Below are 21227 nucleotides of genomic sequence, written 5' to 3'. Positions count from 1 at the left end.
TTTACAACAAGCCAGCAGTTTTCATTGTCATTTTCTTTCTGGTGCTAGAAAATTACCCTGTTTCATTGAATTCTGTTTCACAATTTGCAGTGATATGATTTGATATCGCAACCTGTGGGTTGCTAGTCCAATACTATGGCTCGGATTTTCCGACCCCCACGGGTGGGTACGAGCTGTGTACACACCGTAGGGACCTCGCAAGTGTAGGTTCCAGGCATGCGAAGCGCATGCGCTGAAAACCGACACTTCCGATCTGTCAAGAATTCTCTTGACAGATCCTCCCCGCCTGCGGAGAAGGGCCTCTGCGGGGGGGAGAGTTCCGCTTTCTGCACAACCTCCGCCCACTGAAAACCTTAAAAAATCTTAAGCCTGGTAAAAGCAGACGTAAGGCCTGCTTTTACCAGCATAAAAGTTTTTTTAAAGTTTTTAAAAAAATTTCACTCATTTATAATTTTAAAATACTTTTTTTTTAAAAGGTAACTTTATTTTTAGCCCTGTAAAAAACTTTAATTATTTTTCTCAAAATTAAAATTTTGTTAAAAATATTTAATTTAATGTAATTTTAACTAATTTTAAATACGTGATTTAAAAAAATGTATTTAATGTTTAACTATTTAATGTGATCCCCATTCATACTTTTGACAGATTTATGTGTAGAGACCTGTCAAAAGTGTGAAGGGAGATTCCCTTCTTTGGTTCCCCATGGCCCACGTGATCCCAGGGACACTTGCGAACCACCTGCGCCCCTGGGATACCAGGGCCTCTGCGCACGCACACCAGGAGAGGCCCAGGATCGGAAGTGTCGGGACCTACGGAGCCAGCAGGTAAGTTCGTAGATTTTTCCCGATCGGAGGCATCCACACGCAGGAAGCCTCCAATCAGAAAATCCGGCCCTACGTCTTTAAATCCACTGGAGTCCTCAGTAAGTTAGAATTTTTAAAATTCAGTTTCCTCATTAGTTCCATATCTGCTTTCCGCTGACTTGTTATTTGTCTCATTAGAATAAATGGGTGCCTGAAATGGGCAGTGAAAAATGTACGGTTTTCGTTTGGTATGAAAAGAAAACACTACTTTCTCACACCATTCTTAATTTGAAGATGGCAAGATATTTTATATATTGCACAAACTATGCATTGTTTTAAGTTAAATGATCTTGAAGTTGCCAGATGTGATCCATACATCTGTTTGCTGTCTGAGAAAGCAGGCCAGAGCCTGCTCCCATTTGTATGGTAATGGGTGATGAGTTTTAGAAGAGTGACTCCAAACACCTTCCCATTCTATTTTTATCATTATTTTTTCCTCACACACCCTCCTCCCCTGCCAAACCACTACCATGTGTATGTACTTCACTTGCATCAGCATTATGTTTGGACATCAGAACACTGTGCCACTAAGACTGCCTTTTTGTAGCCAACTTTAGCAACCATCAGTAACCGTCTACCATCACTAGGATGAATTTTCATCTGGGACTCCAGAAATGAGTAGGAGCATCTTGCACCTCTTATCATCATTACCGCCCAACTCTGCAACGTGTTTGTTATCTTGCAGGAAAATAAATATAGGAGTCCTATTGCCTGGAAGCTGTGTTACAGTGAATAAGGAATCTTCAGATTGACTCGGGCATTATTTCTTCCGCAGCAGTACCATGTTCATTTGTAGCTGTCAGCAAACACAGAATCTGAGATGTGAGGTTTTTATCGCTAAATTGTGCTCATGGTAGTTCAGCCCAGCAATAAATAATCGGTACAGTACTACTGTAGCAGCTCACTGCATTAATTCAATATACATGGAAAACTTAAAGCTTTAATAAGGAACATAAATTACTTGGTGCCACAGGACTAGTTCCATAGATTCTGCATGTCATTTGTAACTGCAAATCAAAATTCTTTCCAACCATTCTGTATTTAATTCAGTGCTCCAATCTTAATGGATACCACTGATCCAGCTTGATTTATTAATTTCTATAGTTCTGGCTCTTCTCATTGGTTTATGACTCATGCTGAAATGGTCCAGCATTGGGGGGGGGGGGAAAGTGAAGTAGGGTTAAAATAAAAGTCTAACTTGGGAACTATTTAGCATCTACCCCCCACCAGCACTTTACCCTTGACCTGCTGTTTTGTGGACAGTTTTCATTGTTCTGTACTTTCTGTACCGTCTTCTGTTCCTAATGCTGAACATTTCTTTACCCAGAGACTGAATAGAACGTGGAACTTGCTACCACAGGGAGTAGTTGAGGCAAATAGCATAGATGCCTTTAATGGGAAGCTAGATAAGTACACGAGGGAGAAAGGAATAGAAGGCTTTTTGAGCCAACATGTAGAAAGTCCTACAAGAGAGGGGGCGGTACTGGACCTAATTCTGGGGAATGTAGCCGGGCAAGTGGTGGAAGTGTCAGTAGGAGAGCATTTTGGCGACAGTGACCACAATTCGGTGAGATTTAAGGTGGTCATGGAAAAAGACAAAGACGGCCCGGAAATAAGGGTTCTAAATTGGGGGAAGGCCGATTTTAATATGATAAGGCAGGATCTGGCCAAATTGGACTGGGAGCAGCTACTTATAGGAAAATCCGCATCAAAACAGTGGGAGACTTTCAGAAGGGAAATAGAGAGAGTACAACGCCAACATGTTCCTGTAAAGGTCAAGGGTGGGACCAACAAGCAAAGGGAACCTTGGATGACAAGGGATATACAAAAATGCATTAGAAATAAAAGGGGGGCTTTTGGCAGTTACAAAAGACTAAAGACGGAAGAAGCCCTAGAGGAGTATAAAAAATGCAGGGGCATACTTAAAAAAGAAATTAGGAGGGCGAGGAGGGGCCATGAAATAACACTGGCGAGCAAAATAAAGGAAAATCCTAAGATGTTTTATAAGTATATTAAGGGCAAGAGGATAACCAGGGAAAGGGTAGGGCCCATTAGGGACCAAAGTGGCAATCTGTGTGTAGAGCCAGATGATGTAGGCGGGGTTTTAAATGAATTTTTTGCATCTGTGTTCACTATGGAGAAAGACGATGCAGACATAGAAATCGGGCAAGGGGGCTGTGACATACTTGAACATATTAGCATCGAGAGGGAGGAGGTGCTAGCGGTTTTAGCAGGCCAAAAAGTGGATAAATCCCCAGGCCCAGACGAGATGTATCCCAGGCTGCTGTGGGAGGCAAAGGAGGAGATTGCAGGGGCTCTGACACAAATTTTCAGAACCTCTCTGGCCACAGGGGATGTACCAGAGGACTGGAGAACAGCTAACGTAGTACCATTATTCAAGAAGGGTAGCAGGGATAAACCAGGGAATTACAGGCCAGTGAGCCTAACATCTGTGGTAGGGAAATTATTGGAAAAAATTCTGAGGGACAAAATTAGTCTCCACTTGGAGAGGCAAGGATTAATCGGGGATAGTCAGCATGGCTTTGTCAAGGGTAAATCATGTCTGACAAATCTGATTGAATTTTTCGAGGGGGTGACTAGGGGGGTGGATGAGGGAAATGCTGTGGATGTGGTTTACATGGACTTCAGTAAAGCTTTTGACAAAGTCCCGCATAGGAGACTGGTCAAGAAGGTAAGAGCCCATGGGATCCAGGGTGCCTTGGCGCGTTGGATCCTAAACTGGCTGAGTGGTAGGAGGCAGAGGGTGATGGTCGAAGGTTGCTTTTGTGACTGGAAGCCTGTGTCCAGTGGGGTACCTCAGGGATCGGTGCTGGGTCCCTTGTTGTTTGTGATCTACATAAATGATTTGGATGAGAATGTAAAAGGTATGATCAGTAAGTTCGCAGATGACACGAAAATTGGTGGGGTGGTAAATTGTGAGGAGGAAAGCCTCAGGCTACAGGACGATATAAACGGGTTGGTCAGATGGGCGGAAAAGTGGCAAATGGAATTTAACCCTGAAAAGTGCGAGGTGATGCATTTTGGACGGACAAATAAGGCAAGGGAATACACAATGAGTGGTAGGACCCTAGGAAGTACAGAGGGTCAGAGGGACCTTGGTGTACATGTACATAGATCCCTGAAGGCAGCGGAACAGGTAGATAAGGTGGTTAAAAAGGCATATGGGATACTTGCCTTCATTAGCCGAGGCATAGAATATAAGAGCAGGGAGGTTATGATGGAACTGTACAAAACGCTGGTGAGGCCACAGCTGGAGTACTGTGTGCAGTTCTGGTCGCCTCACTATAGGAAGGATGTGATTGCTTTGGAGAGGGTGCAGAGAAGATTCACCAGGATGTTACCTGGGATGGAGCGCCTCAGCTATGAAGAGAGGCTGGACAGGCTGGGGTTGTTTTCCTTGGAGCAAAGAAGGCTGAGGGGGGACCTGATTGAGGTGTACAAAATGATGAGGGGCATAGATAGGGTAGACAAAGAGGAACTTTTCCCCTTAGTAGGGGGGTCACTAACAAGGGGGCATAGATTCAGGGTAAGGGGCAGGAGATTTAGAGGGGATTTGAGGAGGAACTTTTTCACCCAGAGGGTGGTTGGAATGTGGAACTCAATGCCTGAAAGGGTGGTAGAGGCAGGAACCCTCACAACATTCAAGAAGCATTTGGATGAGCACTTGAAATGCCATTGCATACAAGGCTATGGACCAAATGCTGGAAAATGGGATTAGACTGGACAGGGATGGATGGGCGGCGCAGACACGATGGGCCGAAGGGCCTCTTTCTGTGCTGTAAAACTCTATGACTCTATGATATGCAGATAGGGTTAAATGAGGTAAGGTGGGAGGAGGCTCGTGTGGTGCATAAACACCGGCATAGACCAGTTGGGCCGAACAGCCTGTTTCCGTGCTGTAAATTCTTTGAAATTGTGTAGCCTTTTAGAATATCTGTTTCTGTGTGCGCCTTCCTCCTCTCCCACTCATTCATGTGAATAAATTGGAAAATGTTTTTCTTTCCAGCAGCCTGGCGATCAATTTTATTTCCATCAGTATCATCACTTCAGTTTTGCACCAAGTTAATGAGGCAATCCGAACACTTAAAGTGGGAGTAGCACAGCTGAGTGAAAGGGAGTGACGAGCCAATTTAACTTCAATATTCCGCCTTTTTCGTAACCTAAGCAGCAGTTGTGTACATGTTTCAACATGAATCATTAAGCATATGTGGTGCCTGAAAGGCTGATGCTCCATTTAATATCTTTTTTTCAGGGTTTATTTCCTAATATATGGAGGCTCTGCAGAAGAACAGCGATACCTGACCAATCTGAGAAAGGAGAAGTCGGCCTTTGAGCATTTGATTAGGTAAATTAACGGAAATGCAGCCTCAATAGAGTCGATGGTGTGAACAAAACACTTTGTAAAATTAAATTGAATAAAAGGGTGGTGATGACTGATTTGCCCTTGATTTTTGTGAGAATGACTCCGATGTAGCTTTCGTTAAACTATTTAGCCCATTTCATTTAATTGCCAAAAAATAAATAAATAAATAAAAGATTGACAGAGAAAACCACTGTTAATTTGGTAAAAATAACAGCATCCCTCACAAGCAGCTCCAGGTAACAGTGAATACTGGGAAAGCTGCATCAGCTTGAATGGTCTTCTAATAAAAATCTGAAAGCTATTTCCATTTCCTACAACTTCACTCCCTACAACAAGTAGTAAGGCTGGATCTTGTCTGCTCTCTCAGCTTTCTGGGTATTCCTGTAGATTTCACAGCCTATATATATATATATAATAATTTTATATATATATAGCAGGCGAACGCTTCAATGCATTTTCTTGCAGGCTTTCGATGAGCCTTTATTGGAAACTATAAATGAGTCATTCTGTGAAGTTCCTTTTATCATAATTATTTTTCTCGATGTATACTGTATCTAAAATTTTTGCTGATTTTTTTTTTAAAAGCCCCTCAATGGAACCTTAGATTCTTTACTGTTCTGCTGTTAACTTCAGGTACATGCGATTTGTTGAATCTGCCAGGTCTTAACTGACTAATGCAATTGATTTTTTTTTAATGTCCTTACAGTAATGAGTAACATTTTCTTTACTTGATGAGAATTATTCTTAATTGTTACAAATTTCTACCCTGAAATTTATTAGGGAGAAGGCAATAATGGTTATCCCTGAAGAGAGAGAGGGAAGAGATGACTCGAACCTAGATCTTGCACGAGATATTGCCCCACCGACTGCTACTACAGATACGCGGAAAGCAGGTTTGTGTAAACTCGGCGATTTCTTTATTTCCTTTTTTGAGGATCTGAATCAGAAAGGTTAGTAATCAGGATAATTCCCTCCATCATAAGGTCAGAAGTGGGGCTGTTCACTGTTAATTTCACAGTGTTCAGTGCCATTTGCAATTCCTCAGATAATGAAGCAGTCCGTGCCCACATGCAGCAAGACCCGGACAACATCCAAGCTCGGGCTGTTAAGTGGCAAGTAACATTTGTGCCACACAAGTGGCAAGCAATGAACATCTCCGACAACAGAGAGCGTAACCACCAGTGGCATTACCATCGCTGAATCCCCCACCATCAACATCTTGGGTGGTCACCATAGACCAGAAACTTAACTAGACCAGTCATATAAATGCCGTGGCTACTAAAACAGGTCAGAGGCTGGGTATTCTACAGCGAATGGTTTACCTCCTGACTCCCCAAAGCCTTTCCACCATCTACAAGGCAGAAGTCAGGAGTGTGATGGAATACTCTCCACTTGCCTGGATGAGTGCAGCTTCAACAACACTCGAAGCTCGACACCATCCAGGACAAAGCAGCCTGCTTAATCAGGACCCCATCCACCACCTTAAACATCCATTCCCTTCACCACTGGCGTACTGTGGTTACAGTGTGTATTATCTACAAGATGCACTACAGCAACTCGCCAAGGTTTCTTCGGTAGCACCTCCCAAACCCATGATCGTCGCCAACCAGAAGGACAAGGGCAGCAGGTAACTGGGAACACCACTAACTCCAAGTCGCACACCATCCTGACTTAGACATATATTGCCATTCCTTCATTGTTGTTGGGCCAAAATCCTGGAACTCCCTTCCTAACAACATTGCGTGAATACCATCACTACTCCGATTACGGCAGTTCAAGAAGAATGCCCACCACCACTTTCTCAAGGGCAACTAGAGATAAGCAATAAATGCCAGCCTTGCCAGTGACGCCCATATCCTGAGAATGAATAATTTAAAAATCTATACATTCTTTTATAATTGGTAGTGAAATGTACTTCTCACCCACCCCTGACAATTTTTCTAATGTCACAGTCTGGTGACAGTTTAGTGCCTTGCCGGATAACATGAGCAGTTATTCGAACACTGCTTAGAACCCACTGTTAAAAGAAAACAAATCTAATTCTTTCATAAGTAGGACTCTGCCCCTCTTATTGGCTTTTTGTAGCCCATGTAGCACTGTGTTCCATGTGGGATTGTACGACTGCACTAGGATGCCCCAGTGGCACAGAACACTCGTACCCCAGTGAGTTATGCCATACAGTTATCCGGGGGCAGGTTTGTTGTCAGATGGCAAATTCCTAATCTTGATAATGCTACTGGGGGAGATGCCACAGGCTTCTATACAAAGTGGGAGAGAAAAATGGAGGGCTATGCCACTTTTATGTACCACCTTATCAGCTAGACAAGAACTATATTAGCAGAAACCTGGGTGCACATTGCCTAGTCTCTTCCTGCTACCCTGCCCAGCCAAGGAAATGGTGTGTGTTGTAAGAGGGAGAAATTGTTTTTTAAAAATTTAATTAAATTTGACGAAACTACACAAGCAAATTTAGGCATAGGTACAGTGACAATTAAAGATTTTTTTTTTTAAGTCATGGAAGTCAAAATTGATAGATTCTCTCCTCTTCTGTCTTTTTGCTTGGATTGTCTTTATGTAGGTGGCCAGGGTCAGAAGAAAGAGCAGCATCGCATTATAGTGGATATACGGGAATTTCGCAGTGAACTTCCTTCCCTGATACATCAGCGTGGCATCGACATTGATCCAGTCACCTTGGAGGTTGGCGACTACATTCTGACTCCTGACATCTGTGTTGAACGCAAGAGTGTAAGTGATCTGATCGGCTCTTTGAACAATGGTCGCCTGTACACTCAGAGCATCACCATGTCGCGGTACTATAAGCGGCCAGTTCTTTTGATTGAATTTGACCCCAACAAGCCTTTTTCCCTGAATTCCAGAGGATCTGTATACCAAGAGATTTCCATTAATGACATTACATCCAAACTCGCCCTGTTGACTCTTCACTTTCCCAAACTGCGTATTCTCTGGTGCCCCTCCCCACATGTCTCTGCTGAATTGTTTGAGGAGCTGAAACAAAACCGTCCCGAACCTGATGCAGCCACCGCCATGGCTGTCACAGCCGATTCTGAAATTGTCTCTGAGTCGGATAGATACAATCCAGGTCCACAGGACTTCTTGCTGAAAATGCCTGGAGTGAATGCTAAAAACTGCCGGGCACTGATGAGCCACGTGAGAAGCATTGCTGAACTCGTGACAATCTCCCAGGAACAATTAGCGGAAATCGTAGGGAATGCCAACAATGCCAAACAGCTCTGGGAGTTCATTCACTCTTCATATATGGATAATGCAGCACAGGGGAAAACTAGACGGTGACATTCAGAGTGGATTTTAATGGTATCTTTTGTGCCTTCAGTTACCAGCAGCTGGTAAATGCAGAAATCTTGAGCACAATGCAGACATTGTTTTAAAGAGGAGCTGTCAACATATTTAATTACATTAAAGCTTGTACAATTGTAAAAATAGCAGAACTATATTTAAAAAAATCTAATTCTTTTGGTAATATCAGCAGGAACGCTTTGTGTATTTACAATAATCCCGGAGGGGCTCCAGCTTCAGCAGCATGAGTTGCTTTGCTGGTCTTTACTAGTTTGCTGTAATGAAGTTTGATTGCAACTAGTGCCTAAACTTTTAAAATGTTTCTGATTCATTAAAGAAAGATGAAAAAATGTTAAACAAAGGAGACTGTCCAGGACAGTGGAACTCAAATATTGCTATAGAGGTTGATCTTTTCACCTTGCAATTTTCATCAGGAAGACAGCCTTTTAAAGGCTATGTTTATGAGTGCAGATAAAGTTTATAAACCAAACCAATATATGTCGGTAGCTGATTATGATCAGCCAAGGTATTTTTTTATGGGCCTGCGTGTGTTAATAAGCTGTAAGTTTACCTGTGCTTTGCCTGTGACTGGATAGACTTTGTTTATTTACATTCTACCCCAAGGAGGCTTGGCTTCAGAATGGTGTTTTATCAATTGGATTCATCCCTCTACCTATGGTTTTTGTGCTGTTATTGGAGCCATTAGCAACTTTTACAAAAGACAACCTAAGGTAATGGGAATCTTCCTGCGGTTTAACTCCATGAAATATCCCTTTGGTATTTCTTTTTAATCACAAAATACCTGCAGATGCTCTATTTAGCTTGCTAGACCACTCCAGTGCCACTGTCAGGTCACTGTATGGGGTGGGAGTCCTGGGTAACTGGAGTAACCGCCCTGCTCAATGCCTGCTTGATGGTATGAAATTTGGATCAGAAGTTGATTCTGCTATGGCGTTAAGCAATGAGATTTAATATAATTGACTTTACCGGCAAGATTGAGGACTTGTTTCTGTAGCCTCTTATGATCTGGGTGAGGCTTAAAATGAATATCTTGGACTTGTTTCCTCTTGCACTCTGAAAGCTGTTTCAAATGGATAGATAGGATTTTTATAATATGGGGTACAGAAAAGCTAAACATAAAATGGAGCAGACTGATTGTTTATATAGATTCTGGGGGCTTTGATCTTCTGGACTTCAGGAAATGTTATTTGGTTCATCAGTTGAAACACCACCTCACCTGATTGTACCCTCATGGACAAACATTCCCTGGGTGGTCAATTTTGAAATGTTAAAACAATTTAGATTTTGTTAAACTGATTTTGGGGTTAAATATTTTGGGGCAGAAAATGATAACATATTGAACCTCCTCAGGAAAGCTTTTGAAAAATATAACTAAAGACAAAGTGAATGGGGAATGTCATATACCTTTAGCACAGGGTCAGTTAAAGGAGGGGGAGGTGCTAGAATATTGGATCAATACCTGTTGTACTTATGTATTTTGATATCCTGTGTATGTATTTGTTTTGTAAACTTTTTGGTTGATGATAAATATTTTTGAAGAAGTCAAATCAGTGTCTCACTAGAAAAAAGTCAGTACTTTGAACAAAAATATTTGGTCTGTTTTCCTTTTTTGTTGATCTGAATCAGACCTTTTACAGTTTGCATCAGTTTATAAGAATGTGTGTACAAGCAATTGGGACCCCTTACAGGAGCTGTGCAGTGGAATCCCCATTCCCCAGCCTGCAGTAGTACAGCACTGAAGGAGTGGACTGTTGTAGGGTGTCTGGAGCACAGCACATAAGGCAGGGGCTCCCAATTATATTCAAACAAGATCTACAGGAAACTTTTTTTTATCTGGCACGGACGGGACCGACGTGGTGCCGGTTCATCAAAAATTCCGGATAACTGAAAGCTATAGTAAAAGATACGGAGCTGAGAGCTCCGTATAAAGCAACAAACCCTGTTGCTTAGCAACAGGTTCAGAACAATGGCCACAAGTTGCAAGCGTCTCTGTAGCTTAGCAACAGCTGCAGCCACACCCTTGCACAGCAACAGATGGAGGAAGGCAAGTAATAAAAGTTACCTGAACCTACTCCTGAATTTTGCCGGTTAACCGAGATTTCCGTTTATTTAGGTGCCGGTAAATCGAAAGTTTCCTGTACTTGTCTCTATCAATCTCAGAGGCCTGGACAGACACTACCTGAATCCTAGTTTTTATGTGGTCAATAGAAGTATCTCTATTACTCTTCCTGTATTTTTTCTTGTCTCTCCCCCTCATCAATTACTTTCTCCCTGTGTTTGTTGCTTTCCCCTCTGCTACTCTCTGACTCTGGTGCTTTTACTGTTGCTACCAGTGATCTCTCAATTCTCCCAACTGTGCCTTTTTCTTCCAGTGATCTCTCCTAATGGCACAACCCCATCCGTGTGTGCCTTTACTTTCTCGGCCCCTAAGCAGCTGATCAGTATGCTGTATAAGACATTCTTCCACTCCCCAGGCCCATGTGCAGCTTATCGGTGCTGCATGTTAGTTGTGTTCATCCACTTGCTAAATAGCTGATCTGCGTGCATTTTGCAACTAAGGAGGACTTGTACAGCTGCAAGATACACAGGTGCCTAGAGCAGGCCCTGGAAGCCTCCACAAGGCTGCTATGACTACAGAAAGACTAGTAAGTGGTGCAAACTCTGCTTCAGCATTAATGCTGCTATACTTTAGATGCGAAAAATGTAGTCAACCCTACCAACAAAGCACTCAAATACCCTGCCACTTCCATAGAATTGAAAGTGACCTGCCTGCTTACAGATCCTGTTCATGAAGCAGTAACTCTAACCAAGACTGGAATGCAGTCATATTTCCATTACAAACCAGTAACTGAGCAAATAAGGCACTTGATTTTTTTTCTACCATCTGCTGGGTGTCTAATACACGTAGAATCCCATTTCCAAGTTTAAATCTACAAACTGAGTTACTAAGAAATCCACACAGGTAGTTTTTGATTGTTTGGTAATAGAGTATCAATTCTCTCCCTGTATAGATACACTCCAGGTCTAGAGACTTTAGGCACAGGTTTGGCAGAAACTTCTGAAGGCTTAAAGGTGTCTACATTGGCACAGGGCTACTGCTGGAGCTTAACCACTGAAAGCCACACAGCCTAATCACCAGAAAGCACTGGTAATCTTGCTGCTTGTCTAGTCAGGACCACCCTATCCACTAGGCTTGAAGGGTAATCTGAAGCAAAGTGGAAGAATCTCAGATCCTAGTGATAGGTCTCCAGGTTCTATTATTAAGCCAGGCTGGCTGATCAATCATCACAAGTGCCCTTGATTACCAGACAAAGGGTTTCGACCTGAAACATTGACTCTATTTCTCTCTCCGCGGATGTTGCCTGGCCTGCTGAGTTTTTCCAGCATTTTCTGTTGCCCTTGATTACCAATTCTACCAAGGGTTCACTCGGTTCCATACATCTATCAGCAGGCACTATTTTGGAGCCACAACTCAACCTCAAAAAGACGTTTGCTTACCTCCTTTGTACCCCAGCAGGTTAACCATTGGTTGATCATTAGACAACTGATGAGCATGGGTTTAAGCCCCTTGCCTTGAGATCAGCAGGTACCAGAGGCTCCTCACCATGGTGAGAAATGCAACCCACCATAAAATGTGTGAATGAATGCACTGCCACTAATGCCCTGACCACAGCATGGACACACCGTAACCCATTGTGTTTTGGGTCTGCACTAGTCACTTGGATTCAGTGACAGAGGTCTCTCCTGTAAGGGGACCCCACACCCCTTACAATAAGCAGTTTACCTTTGCTCCCTAATCGTTCTGGGGGGTTGTAATTGTAAAGTCTGTGGGTTGTGCAGTTAATAAATACACAGACTTCAGAAATAACAACAAACAGGTCTTTACTATTCGAAGGTCCGGGCGAATCTGCCCCAGTTATCCTGTCACAACACTTATATACTGGTGTGGTCACTGTCGGTATTACAGTATACAGAAGCCAAACAAGTAGTGCCACACTTAAAGTAGTTCCCTTAAAGGTGAACGGTTACATACAATAATTTCCTTAAGGGTAGACGGGTACATACACTACAGTAATGATGAAGCCTCTCGTGCATACCGGATACTATGACTTTGCATGCGCCCAACATACGTTTCTCCTATCATCAGGAAAGTGGACTTAAATCAGTACTCTAGTTCATTGAGGTAAGTTGTAAACCAACAAGCTGGTTTATTATACATATGTATATTAAAGAACAGAATACAGTTTTCAGTGAAAATCTATCTAATCTCTATTGCTCCTCATAACATGAAAAATAACAAATTATTCAAACTGATAGATGGATTCATGGATTTATGATTTAAACCAGAGACAGACTCGTTTGCTTTACTTGTACTGCCATCTAGTGGTGGCACTTGCACAGTGACGCCTATAAAATACATTATACTAACATTTGGGATTGTCCATATTCATAATGACAGATAAGCTCTTCAATAACACAACCTGTTCCCTTAATTAACAAACATTATTATGTATTTAGTAGGTATAATAGTTTCTGTTTTGTTTCTTCAAAAGCCATGTGTAATAATTTTGACCTGTTTGTTCCTGTTGTGAATTTGGAGCCAGTAACTATTCTTGCAGGAGGGTTGGGCAGCTGCACCAAACGCCTTCGCCAGCACTTTCTGCAGGTGAAGGGCAAGAAGTTAACTTCGGAACACAACACGTTGGCGTTAAAGAGCATGTTCTTTCTTGAACAAGATGACTGCAGGTGTGTTGGTAATGAATTCTGACCTCTGTTGATTGATTCCCAGAAAGTTAGCACTATACACCCACACAGCCTTCTCCCATCTTAGGCAGCATCATGGGCTGGATAAACTGCACTGTTTACAGTTAGAATTGTGTAATCTCACAGTGACCAGCCAACTGGAGCATTTACCAGCTGTAGGTAGTGCATTGCCAAAACAACTGGGGAGAAAAAGTGTATAAAAAAGCTACCTAAAACATTCTATTACATTAATAAGAATATCACCCTACTTATACTAATAAGACCTGACTTAGATATACAGATATTGGTTTGATTAGGAAATAAGCATTCACAATAATTGAAACCATTGGTGTGACTATTTTTGCATGGTAGACTATATTTCTCTGCGCCTCGTCATCCTCCTCGACCTCTCTGCCACTTAGTCCATTGTCCACCATGCCCATCTTTATTTTCTGGTCCATCTCCCTGGCACTGCTCTCTAATGGTTCCACTCCTATCTGTCCCAATGATCAGCGACTGATGCGTTCATTGGCTAGCAGGACTACCATCCCTAAGGGTTGGTACACATTAAGAATACAGAAACCACGCTCAGTCTTATGGCTGTCAACATGAGATGTTGGGAGGGGGGGGGAGGGACTGGGTTAAGCATCACGAGGCTATGCTTATGCATTTACCTGAATGTCCATCTAAACTTTGCGAGGTTAGAAAGGAGGTATTTAAGCTTCCTTACGTTACCTGTTGTGCTGAGCAATTGGCCAGTGTGCAGGACTGCGGGGAAATTAACAACCGTTCATTCTTTATAACACCTCTTGCTTTTCTGATCAATATCTCTGACACATTTAACATGACAATCGGCCAATTGCAGGCATCACAGGTAAATGTCGACAGTTTTTAAATGGGTTTCCCTTTGAGAAACCCGACAGGAGTTTTCAATTTATTTTGAGGTGGAATGTTTTGTGACGGAATATAATAGACTTATAGTTAAATAGCAAAATGTACAGCTATTTGGGAAGCAAAGAAGTGGAGGTTGGTTGGAATATATGAATTTCTCTGAAGTACAGGCTGAGGAGCTGGGAGATGCAAAACTTGGTGTTATAGTGCCACCAAAGGCAGGAGGCAGCACGACAACTTTATATAGGCTGCTTCCATTCTAAAAGTGGAACACAGCAATTTAGAAAGTTGACACAAAAGTGTAACAAAATGTGACAATAGAAGGTAAGGTTTCGTAGACAGGAAGTGCACTATAGATAGATGCATTGGCCTTGAAATTCCGCACGGGTTCTCCTTGTCTCCCGCCATAACTTCGGTGGTAGGCCGACAGAAACACGGAAACAGCATAAACTCTTTCAGGGATCCCTGGGGGTTTTGTCAGCCCACCAGTGAAGTCACAGTGGGGGACCAGGAGAACCCCCATGGAATTTCAGGGCCATAAAGTCTACTCCAAAATGTTGAAAAATGCACCAAACAAAGTATCAACCATCAACATTTCCTGGGGAGGTTGCTTATACAATATAGAAACATAGAAGATAGGAGCAGGAGTAGGCCATTCGGCCCCTCGAGCCTGCTCCGCCATTCAATGAGATCATGGCTGATCATCCAAATTCAGTACCCTGTTCCTGCCTTCTCTCCATATCCCTTGATCCCCCTAGCCTTAAGAAATATATCCAACTCCCTCTTGAATATATTTAATGAATTGGCCTCTACTGCCTTCTGTGGTAGAGAATTCCACAGGTTCACCACTCTCTGGGTGAAGAAATTCCTCCTCATCTCAGTCCTAAATGGCTTACCCCTTATCCTTAGACTGTGACCCCTGAATCTGGACTCCCCGACCATCGGGAACATCCTTCCAGCATCTAGTCTGTCTAGTCCTGTTAGAATTTTATAAGTTTCAATGAGATCCCCTCTCATTCTTCTAAACTCCAGCGAGTACAAGCCCAATCGACCCAATCTCTCCTCATACGTCATTCCTGCCATCCCAGGTATCAGTCTGGTGAATCTTCGCTGCACTCCTTCCATGGCAAGGACATCCTTCCTCAGATATACCCACTTCTAAAATTGCCACTTCACCACTGATTGTGTGGCTGTTACTTATTTTTAGTAAAATCTAAGATAAGGAAATTGCTTTGTACAAATTTGCATTGTAGCAGATTATCTTCATCACAAACCTGTTGCAGCCAGTAATCTAGTGGAGCAACACCTGAGTTGATGACTCCAGACTGTTTTACGAGTTGAGTCTACTCAAAAGTGTGATAATAGTCTTTTAAAAGTGCAGCCATGTTACTCAGTCATGTGAATGGGCAAACAACCTACTGCCAGCTATCTGTCAGTACTGTATATTGGGAAATATTAGCCCATAGAATATATAATGCAATCTGAGACTTCCAGCTCATTTGCACAAAATTATCTTTTTGTGTCTTCAAGCCCAGTATGGATGTGGCACCTAATCTAGGCTGACACTTCAGTGCAGTACTGAGGGAGTGCTGCATTGTTGGAGGTGTTGTCTTTTGGATAAGTTGTTAAACCAAGGCCATGCCTGCCAGTTTAGGTGGGTGCAAAAGATCCTATGGCACTATTTTAAGAAGAGTAGTTCTCCCAGTGTCATGGCAAACATTTATCCCTCAGCCAGCACCACTAAAAACAGACTAAGTGGTGCTTCGTTCATTTAACAACAGAAAATGCTGGAAAAACTCAGCAGGCCAGGCAACATCTGTGGAGAGAAATTAGAGTTGACGTTTCGGGTCGAAACCCTTATTCAAAACTGGAAAGGAAATAAAATAGATCGAAGGCAGGGCTGCAATAGAACAAAAGAAGTAAAAGAGACATTAAGAGGTACTCAAAACCAGACGAGATGCTAATAGGACACGTGGAGACAAAAGACGGCTCAGATTAGGTGTGAAGTGTACTGGCAGGATGAGAGACAGCTGCCATGTGGGAGAGAGAACAAAAAGGAAAGGGGGGGGGAGGGAAGACCCAAAACAAAGGGGTGGAAAAAAATATAAGCATTCATTTGTTGTTTGTGGGACTTTGCTATGTGCAAATTGGCTGCCAGGTTTGCCTAAATAATAACAGTGACTGCATTTCAGTGGTAAAACATTAGTACGATAGCAAAATGCTGCAGATGTTGGAAATCCAAAATAACAACAGAAAATGCTGGAAAAACTCAGCAGGTCAGGCAACATCCGTGGAGAGAAATTTGAGTTGACGTTTCGGGTCGAACCCTTCTTCAAAACTGGAAAGGAAAGAAATTAGATCGAAGGCAGGGCTGCGATCGGACAAAAGAAGTGAAAGAAACAAAAAAGCTAGACGAGATGGTAATAGGCTGAGATTAGGTGTAAAGTGTACTGGCAGGGCAAGAGATAGCTGCCAGGTGTGAGAGAGAAACAAAAGGAAAGGGCGGGGGGGGGAAAGGAGTGGAAAAATTACAAGGAAAAATGTGTAATAGGGGCTGAGGTTATGATCTGAAATTGTTGAACTCGATATTGAGTCCGGAAGGCTGCAGAGTGCCTAATCGGAAGATGAGGGGTGCTGTTCCTCGAGTTTACGTTGAGCTTCCGTGGAACAATACAAGAGGCCAAGGACGTTTCGGGTCGAAACCCTTTTTCTAAACTGTTACCTATTACCATCTCGTCTGGTTTTGAATACCTCTTAATGTCTCTTTTACTTCTTTTGTTCTATCGCAGCCCTGCCTTCGATCGATTTTATTTCCTTTCCAGTTTTGAAAAAGGGTTTCGACCTGAAACGTCAACTCCCACTCGGACCTCACCGTCCTTGGCCTCTTGTATTGTTCCACGGAAGCTCAACGTAAACTCGAGGAACAGCACCTCATCTTCCGATTAGGCACTCTGCAGCCTTCCGGACTCAATATCGAGTTCAACAATTTCAGATCATAACCTCGGCCCCTATTACACATTTTTTTCTTGTAATTTTTCCACTCCTTTCCCCCCCCCCCACTTTCCTTTTGTTTCTCTCTCACACCTGGCAGCTATCTCTTGCCCTGCCAGTACACTTTACACCTAATCTCAGCCTATTACCATCTCGTCTAGCTCTTTTGTTTCTTTCACTTCTTTTGTCCGATCGCAGCCCTGCCTTCGATCTAATTTCTTTTCTTTCCAGTTTTGAAGAAGGGTTCGACCCGAAACGTCAACTCAAATTTCTCTCCACGGATGTTGCCTGACCTGCTGAGTTTTTCCAGCATTTTCTGTTGTTATTTCAGTGGTAAAACATGTTGGGACATTCTGAGGATGTGATAAAGTGCCATATAACTGCAAGTTCTTTTTTTCTGAAAAATATTTGCAATAAATTTTAATGTGCAAATATAGCAAAATGTATTTGACGATGTAAATGTCTGGATTTACAGTATTTGGCAATGGGTCTGTCTTTGTCTGTGATTGACTGTAATGGCCTCCCCAGCTAAGCTAATGTTGGGAACTCTGGGTACAAACCCACATTTTGAAACTTAGCTTGTTGACCACCAGATCATATTGTTGTAATATTTAAGGTCTCCAATGCAAATGTGGTGTTGATTTCTACTTGAAACTGTTAAATGATTGTGGCTCTGAGCACAGTACACATTCTTAATGGACCAACATGAAATATTTGACTTACTGAATGTTTTGGGATCTCATGCTATCCTTTGCTGTGGCTACACTAGCTTTTCTGCCAATGTTCCTGCTGTTCATAACTCTCTTCTCCTCAGAAGTGGTTTCTTGTTGCTGATAAGTGCAGAAAAGGTCACTTCCTCAAAAAGTACTACATTTTTGCCATAAAGAAACAATTAAGGTCAGTAAAATCTAAAGAGACCAAGCTATTGTTCAGGTCATTATTAATGATAATAGAATGCTGTGGAACTCAATGTTAACCAGATACATGCTATCAAAAAGGATAGTGTTCATTCTGTAATAAAAATAGATCATTTAGAAAATGAGAGAGAAAGCTAGGTTAATGCTTCAGGTGTGACTGGAGTTCTGATGTAGCATTACACCTAGAACATTAACCTAGCTTTTCCTTTTTGGATATTTGCCTCCTATACACTTTTTTCTTAATTATTTCAGATTTTTTCTATTAACAACTTGCATTTATATAGTGCTTTTAATGCAGAAAAAAAATCCCATGGTATTTTGCAAAGGTGTAAGGAAAAAATGGATGCTGAATCAAAGGAGCTATTTAGTAAAGGTGACCAAAAGCTTGGTATAAGAGGTGGGTTTTAAGGAGGGTCTTAAAGGAGGAGAAGGAGGTGGAGAGTAGGAAGTGTTTAGGTAGGGAACTCCAGAGCGAAGGACCTAGGTGGTTGAAGACACAGCTGCCAATGGTGAGGCAGAGAGAAATGGGAAAGCCTAAGAGGCCAGAGTCAGAGAACCAGAGAGCGTGGAGTTATAGGGCTGGAGAAAGTTACAGATGTAGGGTGGGACAAAGTAATGAAGGGATTTAAACACAAGTATGAGAATTTTAAATTGGAGGCATTAGGGGACCCTAACCCTAACCCAATCTAGGTCAGCAAGGATAGGGGTGATGGGTGAATGGGACTTGGTGTGGGAAAGGATATGGGCAGCAGAGTTTTTGATGAGCTGGATAATGGGAAACCAGCCAGGAAAGCATTGGAAGAGTGGAGTTTGATGGTGACATAAGCATGGATGAGGATGGCAAATGGGCTGAGGCAAGGGCAAAAGCAAGTGGTGTTCCAGAGGTGGAAGTAGGCAGTCTTTGTGATGGAGAGGATAAGAGGTTGGAAGCTCAACTCGGAGTCAAATAGGACATCCAAGCTGCAAATAGTCTGGTTGAGCCTAGGATAGTGGCTGAAGAGCAGGATGGAATCGGTGCCAAGGTTGTGGAGTTAGTGGTGGGGCCAAAGACAATGGCTTTAGTCTTATCAATGTTTAACTGGAGGATATTGCTGCTTATCCAAGACTGAACGTTGGACAAGCAGTCTGGCAACACAGAAGCAGTGGAAGGGCCGAGGAAAGTGGTGGAGAGATAGTACTGGGTGTTGTAAGCATACAAGTGGAAGTTCACCACATGTCTTCGGATGATATCGCCAAGGGGCAACATGTAGATGAGGAAGAGGAGGGGGCCATGGATAGATCCTTGGTGGACTCCAGAAGCAACGGTGTGGAGGTGGGAAGAGAAACCATTGCTGGAGATGCTCTGGCTACAGTTGTATAGAGTGGAAACTAGCAAAGTCCCACTGAGCGGCACTACAAGGAGGTGTTGGCAGAGGATGGTATGGCTGACACGCAAAGGCAGCAGAGAAGACGGTGGGGAAAATGATGCACCACAGTCCTAAATAACTTTGATTAGGGCCACTTCGGTGCTGTGGCAAGGGCAGAAATTTGATTGAAGAGATTCAAACGGAGTTGTGGAAAAGGCAGGCACAGATTTGGGATTTAATCAGTGGACTTTTATCTTTTGTTTCTTTTGCATTTTGTTCTTACATTTTCTAGCTCTAGAGGGCACTGTTCAATTCTGAATTGCAGAATGGTACTGCCTCTGGCTGTTTAGATAGTTTTGTAAAGTATATAAAGTAACTTTACAAAACTATCTAAACAGCCAGAGGTAGTACATAAAGTAACTTAGCAAAATACTGCAGATGTTGGAAATCCGAAATAACAACAGAAAATGCTGGAAAAACTCAGCAAGTCAGGCAACATCCGTGGAGAGAAATTTGAGTTGACGTTTCGGGTTTGACCCTTCTTCAAAACTGGAGAGAAAAGGAACTAGATCGAAGGCAGGGCTGCGATCGGACAAAAGAATAAAAGAACCAAAAGAAGTAAAAGAGATTAGAAGCTAGACGAGATGGTAATAGGCTGTGATTAGGTGTAAAGTGTACTGGCAGGGTAAAAGATAGCTGCCAGGTGTGAGAGAGAAACAAAAGGAAAGGGGGGGGGGGGGGAAGGAAAGGAGTGGAAAAATATAAGTGAAAATGAAATAGGGGCCGAGGTTATGATCTGAAATTGTTGAACTCAATATTGAGACCGGAAGGCTGCAGAGTGCCTAATCGGAAGATGAGGTGCTGTTCCTCGAGTTTACGTTGAGCTTCCGTGGAACAGTACAAGAGGCCAAGGACGGTGAGGTCCGAGTGGGAATGGAGCGGTGAATTGAAATGACAGGCGACCGGAAGCTCGGGGTCACCCTTACGGACTGAACGGAGGTGTTCCGCAAAGCGGTCACCCAATCTGCGTTTGGTCTCCCCAATGTAGAGGAGACCGCATCGTGAGCAGCGAATACAGTATACTAGATTGCGAGAAGTACAAGTAAATCGCTGTTTCACCTGGAAGGGGTGTTTGGGGCCCTGGACAGTGGGGAGGGGGGAGGTATAGGGGCAGGTGTTACATCTCCTCCGCTTGCACGGGAAGGTGCCAGGCGAAGGGGAAGGGCTGTTTGGGGTGATAGAGGAGTGGACTAGGGTGTCTCGGAGAGAGCGGTCCCTGCGGAATGCTGAAAGGGGAGGGGAGGGGAAGATACGTTTGGTGGTGGGATCACTTTGGAGGTAGCGGAAATGCCGGAGGATGATCCGTTGAATGTGGAGGCTGGTGGGGTGAAAGGTGAGGACAAGGGGAACATAAAGTAACTTACGGTTTCTGCTGTAACAAGACACTAGGGGGGAGAAATTGGGCGAGTAGCGCCACCTGTTAGCGCCTAAAGAGGCAGCCAGTGGCTGTAGCGCCACTGGCTGCGCCTCCCGCGATATTCAGCTGGGGCGCTAATGGTGGCATTAGCCTGTTGCGCTGCGCCGCCACCGATGATGTCATCGGTGTGCGCAGCACCCCATTCGCGCCCCGATCGCGATATTTGGTAGCGAACGCCGCTGTTGTGCCGTTCGCTACCCGCGCCCGGTTCATGGAGCCTTACTGCGCCGGCAGAGGTGCAAGTTAAGGTGGAGGTGCGGCCGCCTGCCAGCACCTCTG

General features: G+C 43.3%; 1 protein-coding gene across 1 annotated transcript in view; it reads left to right on the top strand.

Annotated features, from left to right (window-relative positions):
- Window positions 1–10130, top strand: part of ercc4 (excision repair cross-complementation group 4) — a 35980-nt gene extending 25850 nt beyond the window's left edge. The window contains exons 9-11 of the mRNA XM_086000759.1: window positions 5137–5229; window positions 6028–6140; window positions 7826–10130. Of these exons, the coding sequence (XP_085856885.1) occupies window positions 5137–5229; window positions 6028–6140; window positions 7826–8559 (940 nt within the window). The 3' untranslated portion in view covers window positions 8560–10130. The remainder of the gene's footprint in view (window positions 1–5136; window positions 5230–6027; window positions 6141–7825) is intronic.
- Window positions 10131–21227: the final 11097 nt, after the last annotated feature.

Source organism: Somniosus microcephalus, chromosome 11 (genome assembly GCF_052327205.1).
Source record: "Somniosus microcephalus isolate GS21.2 chromosome 11, FLI_Smic_1.0, whole genome shotgun sequence".
NCBI classification, from domain to species: Eukaryota; Metazoa; Chordata; class Chondrichthyes; order Squaliformes; family Somniosidae; genus Somniosus; species Somniosus microcephalus.
This window is presented reverse-complemented; position numbering and strand designations above follow the sequence as displayed.